The sequence below is a fragment of the Mastacembelus armatus genome, chromosome 16 (assembly GCF_900324485.2).
Source record: "Mastacembelus armatus chromosome 16, fMasArm1.2, whole genome shotgun sequence".
Taxonomy (NCBI): domain Eukaryota; kingdom Metazoa; phylum Chordata; class Actinopteri; order Synbranchiformes; family Mastacembelidae; genus Mastacembelus; species Mastacembelus armatus.
The window spans coordinates 19,496,119-19,505,653 of NC_046648.1; the positions used below are offsets into that span (position 1 = coordinate 19,496,119).

Genomic DNA, 9,535 nt, shown 5'->3' on the forward strand with positions numbered 1-9,535 from the left:
TAAAATAAAAAAAGCAAAGCATGCTAAATTAGATCACTCCATGTCTTTGCCTGTGTTAGGCTGACAGTGTGATACCCAAGTGTATCTGGGAAAACTGTATAAACAGTGACCTCTTACAGAAAAAAAGATTGGGACACTCGTGCAGGGCTTTGAAGAGAAGGCCTCAGTAATATTTACACATTGTGAATGCAATGCCAAGATCTGTTCAGCAATCCATGAACTCTGTGTTCTGGCTGTTGTCATAGACAAACAATGACTGTGAAATAATCCGGTTTTACATAAGAGTGTTCTCATCTGGTGTATTTGTGCTTGAAATCATTGTGAAAACAGAATTATAAGCCTAATTACATAATGATATTAATGTAACTGTGGCAAAAGGGGCTGCATGCATCACATGAATAACTGCCACTTTCACCATATTTATGTTCCGGCTTCCCACAGAAACACAACATAGGCTACAACTACAGCCAAAATCCATTAGATCAACTGCTTGTGGCATCACCTGCATTATTCATACTCAAAATCAATGTCCATAAAGTTCCTTTCAGATGCTGGAGTTTTCATCAATCTTAAACATGGAAAATCACTTTAGTGTTTCTTATATTTGGAAGGTCAGAGTGAAAAACACACAAGACAAACATTTGATTAGCGTTTCACAAGCTTGATAACATCTTAATTGTCAGTGCTTTCATGCCAAGTATCAAATTGGTATTCCCCACAGGGCCTCTCGAGCTAAAGTTGTCAAACATGCAAAAAATAATACAATAGCATAAGAGATGAAAGACAGCTGAAATGGTAAAGGGACCCCTGCAGAAGTGTGTGTATATGCATGCATGTACAAGCACAGTGTGGGAGCAGAATGGCAGGTTGGGAATCAGCAGGTAATCAGCACAGACTCAGTGCCATTCCCTAATCAGTCATACCAGGTTGGACAAAATGTATGTGCAACCTCAAATGATGGTTTGGAATACTGCAGCACTGTGTCTGAGGCTCATTGTAAATTTGCTCCCAGTATAATTACAAAGGAACTTAGTACTTTACAGTTTGGCTGCTGACATTGTGAGTCAAAAGCCATGTTAAAACTGGGATACTGATAACACTGGGACACAAAATGTAATTTAGCAGAAATCCAATTTCACGGCATATTGTTATGTTAAAGCAGATTATAAATATAACACACTGCTTCATCATGTAAGACTTCTCACCTCCACAACTGCACAGCATGAGTGCCTTTCTGATGTAATTCTTACAAACTATGAATATTTATGTCCACATAATAAGCATTCTATATGTATTAAATATCATTTATAAGAATGCATAAGCGAGAGAGACTACGTTCTTGTGCCCATATTATAATAGGAGCTCTTCTGTCACCACACAGCAACAGTACTAAGCACCTTTAGACAATACACCATTCTCTTATTTAGCTATCTGTTCATCTACCTCACAGAGGACCTGTGAGCCAGGAAGAAAAGTGTGTGTCCTCTGCAGCAGCAAAACACATGACTCACTGTATGATATAATCAGCAAACTATTACAGCACATGTTTATGACAGTGTTTGCTCATTAACAACACAGGGAAGGGACACTTTTGGTTGAGAAGAGCTGTAAAAAAGCAAAAGAAAAACAAGCAGACATTACCAGTATGAGGGAAATACATAGACGTAATGACATATTTTAAAATCCTTTTGATTGCATGATAGTGGTCGATCATATTCAACCCAAATTACAAGTGCTGTTCATCCCCAACACAACAACCAAAGTGCTGCTGATGTCCTGCCAAGACACGGTGCAAAGTGAAAATATAGGGCAACACATGGAATATTTATGAACACAAGAACGGTGCTACACACAGCCCTGTCTGTCTCCTGCTGCCCAGATAGAAGCAGTTGCCACATTGGCAACCAAGGAAATGAACTATAGCCTTATAAAAAAAAAAAAACAATACACAATTGCTGCACATTGTAAATATGCCTAAACTAAAAAAACAGGGTAAACTCTGTAAATGCAGGACATTCTCATGAAGAAATGGAAATGAGGCAAACAAGCGGCAAAGAAACCGTATTGAGACTCAGTGTGAAATCAAAAGACTGGAATGGAAAAAGGTGGCAACAAAAAAGAGGAACTCTGGAAACACACAGAATGGATATGCATCTCATTTAGGATGGGACAGGAGAGTAATGAACTACCTCATCGCTTAGCCCCTTAACCCCTCACTGCCTCACCCTGTTGTGTCCTTCCTGTAGCAAATAGGGTGACGTAAGAGGACGATGGGATCGCAGATAATGTACTGAAACATATGGTTGGAAAACCTAAAGATTATAGTTTTATAATCAGAAAACAAGCTAATGTTTACAATGAAATAGCTGGAACTAGGGACTGTTTGCCATTTGTGCTTGAAAAGTGACAAAGGGTTGATGGATTATGAAACTATGTTTTCATTTTTTTAAGATTTGTTATCACCCAATTGTTTCAGCTCTAACCAAAGAACCCACTTATCAGGATACAGCTGATATCTGCCTTATAAGGACAGAAGTGGTTCAGCATGCCAACCAACACAGTTGAAGACACTTCAAAAGACAGCATTCCTTCATGGCATGTCAGTCAGCCAGTGAATACTGATGTCTGCCAGTGACCGCAACAGCTTTCATCCCATCACCTGGTCCAGACTGGGGACAATGCCTGGCATTTAGTTGCTGCTCTCTCCTGCACCGGCATTATGTGCCAAAGCCGCCACACTGATGAAAGGCTCTGCTTATCTGAACTAGTAGCAACTCCCTGGAGATCCTGCATGTGCTGCTGCCACCAACAAGTTCCACATAAATGGATAAGTAACCTAAAGAGCTTGACCAGAGGTGAGACAGAGTGTCAAAATCCACCCAACTCAAGCCCTTCTCAATGACATCAGAGGACATGCCTGGATTTGCGGGCTGCATAGGCTGCCATTCTAATCCTCAATGGTCTATTAAACTTTAATATCATTTCTTAAAAAGCAGGTAAAAAGCAGGTAACAGAACTAAAGATTTATTAAAACAGGTCAGTTAATGACACATGGTATACCTGTGAAAGAATCTGTAGGGAACTCAAAATTGCACTTATGAAAATGTAAAAAGTGTGTACAGTATAAGAAGCATGCCCTTTAGCTGAAAATGGACAGGTCTAATATTAACACATAGGTCTGGTGTCTGGAGCTTTCCAACAACCAGAAAGCACACAGCAGCTACGTGTGAGATATTTTCAGACTAGATGGAGGTGGTAGGAACAAGCGACACAGTCCAAGTCAAAGCTTCCCTGCCCTTGTCCTTATTCTACTGTCTCAGGGAGAAGGGTGGTACAGCTGACTGATAATAAATTTAGACTACAGCACTGCAGCATCAGCCTTCCTCAAGTCGCAGCCAAGACTGAAAGACAGAAAGGGGTTAGGAGAAGCAGATGCCTTCCAAGTAGCTGCACCATCTGGAGCCAAGCTTTGGCCTATATTCTATCCTTTTGTTTTGATGTCTTATACTGCATTTTATATGCAATAGTTTCAATGCATTACATTAAGAACTGTGGGCTGTCTGTATGTACAGCGGGATATATAAAAAAAATATCTTTACTCAGTTGAATAATTTAAACAGCCTTACCCCACTGATGAGTCTGTCTTAAGATTTTATCACTGCAACACACACTCTTAAACACACCTACAAGATCAAATTATTCTCATTTCTGCTCCCAGTTTTTCAGTCCTTTAGCTCAAAGCAATCACAGGTGGTCCCTGACAAGTCATAGCTCTCCAAATGATCAACTGCATTATATATCAAAAGGCTCTTTTTTAGAAAGCAACGACCAGAAGAGCTGAAGTGGCAAAGATGACTAATACATCATAAATTCTTTCTTCACATGCATTCTATAAAAGCCAGACATGTTCTTAGGCCAAAGGCTAAAAGATCTTTGGGTGATCATTTTCATTTACTAAAAAATTGTGTTGCCCTGCACATTTTATAAGCATTAATAAAAAAAACACAAAACCAAGTAACTTACAATAGGCTTCATCACAATGGGCACTGTGATATCTGAGCTTTCAGGGGGTTGGACGGGCTAGAGGTGGTTCAAGGGTAATTCCAACTCAATGCATGTCTCTGTCAAGCTTTTCAGAAAACTGGGAGTACAAAATGAAAGAACTGAACATGAGTTCTTATTCTCAGTTTAAGAAAAATTTAACTGAACTGTTACTGTATATGTGTACTGGCCTAGTAGACATTTCCTGGTAGAACGCTGCACATTCAGAGTGTTTGTACAACTTGAGCGTACAGTAATGGGATGGCTTTCTACACTATTTGGTGTATCCCACCTTTATTCCCCTATGGGAGAGGTCAGCCTTTGGGCAGTGAGATTTAACACCATCTGAATGCTATAGAGTGGCTTTCATACTCAGTGTGGAGGGCTGATCTCTGGAGAAGTCGGTTCAATCCGAGGTTTTTCACCATTTTACCAGAACCAGACTGTCTGGTACTACCAGAAAGGGGGTACTCCATTAGAAAGAATGCTTCACTAGTATTTGAACAGTGGCACCATTTTTTGTTTTATACTATAACTAAATTGGATTTGAAGTGAAACAGTGACTACATAGTTCAAGTACCATACACACTCACCTTGGGAGCACAGTACAGGAATAACTACCTGGTTAAATGGGCGAGGGGTATGAGTGTGGGTGTTCTGCCTAACAGGAAAAAAAAAAAAAAAAAAAAACTATTCAAATGTGATACAGTTCAAACTAATAACATCCTCAAACCCTCTTCAGGCTCTAAATCAGCTCTTTCGCCTTCATTGGTGTTCCATTTTAAATCCACTGTGCTGGCCAAAACAGCTGAAGATGTGTCACTGTCTAAAAACTGCACTGTAGTTTCAAAAGCAGACCTCAATACCACAGTGTTGGCTTGATTTCAGTCACTTCTTTGTGACTCAGATGCTTCTGTTCATTTCTCATCTCTCTCTAAACTTCACAGGGGACAGGGCTGGATCTCTTCTATAAAATGTACTGAATGTGGGCTCAGAAAATACCTGAACCTCCTATACCAACAATTAGCTTTAGATGATTAATCAATCTACACACGAAGAGAAAGATTCGATCCTGTAGAAGAGAGTGGTAAAGCCACTTTAATTCTTGCAGGCAGACATACAGGTTCTGATGTCTTCTAAAAGGTAACAATGATTAAAACACTCGAGAAAAGCCATCTGCGTGACAAATGTAATCCACAGTCATATCTCCTGAATTAAACGGATAATACAGGATGAAGCTCATACATAGGTAGTTCCCTTTGTTGTGCATACAAATGGGATTAAAACAACAGGATAAATGTAATGTTATGCCATTATCTTCTCCAGTACATGAACACACGCATTTTTAATTTCACTGCGTTAAAGACTAAAATCAGTGAAATGCATAGCCATAGTGTTGTAGTAGCATATATTTCAACTGCACAAAAAAATACAACCAGCCACAAACTCACTCTAACTCTAAATGGCAGATGATGTGCAGGTTACATTGACTGATGACACATCTCAAACAGGAGGGGTTTCACTTGTGGATAATCTATCCAAGTCATACTTATCTCCAGCAGAACGTGAAAACATGTCATTATGGCACACACTTCATTGTATTGCTCACAATTAATAGTATGCAAGAAACACTAGCCTCACTGTATTGTTTCAGGCTTTATTATTAGGCAGTGAACCTGGGAGAGCCCTATGGGATCCTGCTGGCTGCTAATTTACAAAGACACTGAACCAGCTCTCTCTCCCTCTCCCTCTCTCTCTCTCTCTCTCTAAAAAGGCACGGGGTGGCACATATTGCCCCTGATTACATAACAATGTCTGCAGCTTAAGATGTGCAGTTAGCTGATCCTGTTTACTACAGGCTTGACAGCCAAAACTGGTGGAATCACCCATATCTATTATCTGTCTCCCTCTCAGTCTGCTGAGGCTTTTTTAACATCAATGTGCTATGCTCATGGATATGCTAAAAAAAAAAGACAAATATTGAAAGCAAAATAAGAGTTTCTTTTTATCTCAGCTGGCCATGACTTAGCTGTTCAGGTACAGAGATTAAAGAGAAAGACCAAATTGAGATTACTGTCAAAGAGTGGCAGTACAGAGAGCACAGAGAGAAAAACGCCTGCATAAAGAAAAGAGGGATTAGAAGATCTTCTCCACAAGTCCTGACAGCAGATTTTCACACTGCGGGCCAGGCTCTCAACAGTTATAGTGCAACAGCATCTGATTCCTAACCAGGACAGATCAAGTGAACTTTCTTTAGTGCTTGTATTTCAACAAAGTAGGAGACTTTTTCTTACTGTCTTGCTCGTGTTTAAATCTCTTTGTCAATGATGTATGTTTGCAACCTACAAAAATTTGAAGTGATAAGGCAGGATCTGAGACAGGATAAGAAAGAAGGTTGTATCTGGGCATCATGAAACAATTGTTGAGCCTTATCTTATGAAGCTTTATGGCTTCATATTTGCAATAGGTTATTTGTGGTTAATTGAAAAAGACACAACAGTCTAACGTTCAAGATTCCCACGATATGGGTGGAGCGTGACTTTCCTCCTGCTTTGACGCAGAGCCAAAGCAAGCTGACCTCTCTCCATGAACTGCCCCTGTTAGCAGGAAGGAAGTTTTCTGTTGTCACAAGAAGGAGATCTCATTGTGAGACCCCTTCTATTTCTAGAAGCAGAAAATAGTCAGTACACAATGCCTAAATCCAGGGATTCCAACATTAGACCAAAACTACTGGTCTTGCAAGACCAACTTCACGTTAGCATGTTTCCAACACAGTCAGGCATCTTTCACCTTGCCTGAAACTGAGACATTGTTATGGCTGAGTGAGCAAACATGACATGGCCCTTTAACTGTATGATCACAAGATCACACAGTGAGTAATTGCACATATAACTTTGTAGCTGGAGTGAGAGGTGGACTCCTCATCCTGCACTTTGTCCCTGAACTGATCTCATTAAAACATTTTCTAGATGCATCTCTGCACCAGCAGAAAACGAGCGTGACTGTACCTGTGCATAAAGAACTGTGCACTGCATTTAGAAAACATCCTCTGGCAGAACAGCAGCAAAGAGTAGATGGGTAGGGATCCCACACCGCCAATGACTGCATCATGTTAGTGAGCTAAACATAACATAAGGAGGGGGATGGGATGGAACTAGTGGGATTACCTCATCTAGCGCAATTTTTAGATTATAACCCTAAAGACTGGGATCTGTGCGACAGAAAGAAATTGCAAACAGAGGTTTTAAGAGAGGTGTTAGCTGTCAACTGGTGATCACCAGTGTTCAGTTTCGATCATGTAAAGGCTCTGCAAACTGATCGATCATATTTTCATCTTCGCTCAGGTTAAAGTGTGTGTGGGCTGTTGATAATGCATCACATAAATGTATTCCTCAGCACGCGCTCTGTCATTTTACCTTAACTGCAACACGCATTCTGAACCCCTGCATGTGTTAGACGACTATAAATCTGACTCTATAGAGACGACGTCTTAAATCACTGTCTTACAGCGTGGAAAAGCACATGAATGACAAAGCACTCGTGCAATTTTTAATGCAAGACAGACTTACATGTTGCTGCTGGCAGAGTATTTCCCTCCATGTCGGTGGCAATACTCTCACTTTCTGTTCGTTTGTTCATTCAAACATGCGAGTTTCTGGTGTCCCTCTCCAGCAGCGCTCTCATTCCTCAGGCAGACTGGGGAGGAAACTTGGTCGAGTCACTCCACTTGCACCCGATGTCCTGAGCGAACCGGCCACTAAAAGCCTCCCGAGAGCGTCCGAACAGAACAAATTAACCAGAAAGACGCAGCCTGCTGACGGAGGATACCGGCGGCTGCGGCTGCTCCGCGGGGAAGTAAAATACAAAGGTGGCAGAGGAATTTGGGAGAAACAACGCAGGGACAGAGGAGTGAAGGAAGTTTGTGACTCTCCGACTCTCCACAGCTGATGCTCCGCTCCTGCGCACGAGCTCTCAATGGCCTTCACGTCGGACTGTACCATTACCAACAGGGGGTGAGGCTGTTATCGCTCCTATGTTTTTTTATGAGATTAGAGTTTGTTTAACGTTGTCGAAGACAGGTAAAATACATGTTATGTTTCAGCGCACAGTTATTATAATTTCATTGTAGCAATCAAGTAGAAAATACATTTTTCTAGAAAAAAAATGTATTCTGTCACCTCCAACCTGTTTGGTTCAGGCTCCGATAAAACTACAATGCTCACATGCTGTTCACAGTTCACATACAATGTGTAAAGCTTTGTCTTGGAAAACGTGCTATTTTGTCTACCTTTTTTTGTTATGGGCTACATGTTTCTCTCTCTTCTTTTTAATGTTAAGCCTGGTAGGTCTCTCAGTGTTACGACTATTGTTCAAATAACCTGAGATTTGTTGAAACTTGACACAGTATCAATGTATGTCACCATAAAAGGATTTCATGTTTTTTGTTTGGGTAATATCACAAACATTTAATTTGCTGTGAATAAATAATATCAGTTTTTTTGTGTTTTTGTTGAGACCAACAGCATGAAAACAAATAAGTTAGGCCACACAATATTTTTCTTTTCATGCAGTGTTTCAGTGTTCAAGGCCTTTTCCAAGAAAGACAAATTATTAGGTTTTCTATCAAAAGCTTTAGGGAGTTTAGAGGATTTTGTGTACAGGCCTCTTTCTGGCCCCAAAAATTTTAAAAACCAGAAAAAGTCATCCTAAAAATGTAGGCACTTTAATGAGAATTCTCCTGAGGCATTTCAAAAGAAAAAGGTTTTAAAAAATGTTTGTTTTGTTAGTGACTCTTTTTTAATGAGATTAGCCTTTAACTTTGAATTTTAACTATAATTTATCTATATAATTTAACAGTGGATGGTTGAAGTGTTCAAACCACTCCACCCAGTGCAAAGCCACTAATGTATTCAGATGTTTCTTTAACCAGTTCTAAACACGTGACGTCAAAATGGATCTTTATTACATAACAGTTTTAAGAACACCAGAGTTTCTTCTCGCCTACCACCTGTAGATCTCTAACAGCATCTGCCAAGGTGGGGGCTGGGCCAGGGGATGCTCAGCACGCTTAAGAGGGGACGCCCCGTCAAAAGGACCCCAGTGGGGCTCTTTTGTGCAGCTGTTGAGTTGTGTTCTCTCAAACCCCCATAGCCACCTGTCACTGCAACTGGAAAGTGGGGGATGTTGATGGAGGTGGGGGTTGGGTTTGTAGAATTAAAACCGAAAGAGTGGGTGTCATAGTGAAAGTCTAAAAGTGTAATTCACCTTCTATTCCCATTCTTCCTAATTGTTGTTTATATATTCACACTGCAGCTGAAGTAAATAGTTTTGTCAAAGCTCCCAGTCTCCTTGCAGTCATTGAAGTCTGCTGATTAACAACAATCTGTAATTGAATCACAGATAAGAACGATATTTCAGTTACTAGAAAACGCCTTTCAAGATGAGGAAAGATTCAAGTAGAACCAGAAAAACTTAATTAAAGTTAATGGCTTCA

The 9,535-nt window shown here is 40.3% G+C and overlaps 1 protein-coding gene across 5 annotated transcripts in view; it reads right to left on the bottom strand.

Annotated features, from left to right (window-relative positions):
• map7d1a (MAP7 domain containing 1a) overlaps window positions 1-8,002 on the bottom strand; it is a 33,148-nt gene extending 25,146 nt beyond the window's left edge. For all 5 annotated transcript variants that reach the window (XM_026317644.2, XM_026317647.2, XM_026317645.2 and 2 more), the window contains exon 1: window positions 7,611-8,002. In XM_026317644.2, the coding sequence (XP_026173429.1) occupies window positions 7,611-7,680 (70 nt within the window). In that variant the 5' untranslated portion in view covers window positions 7,681-8,002. The remainder of the gene's footprint in view (window positions 1-7,610) is intronic.
• Window positions 8,003-9,535: the final 1,533 nt, after the last annotated feature.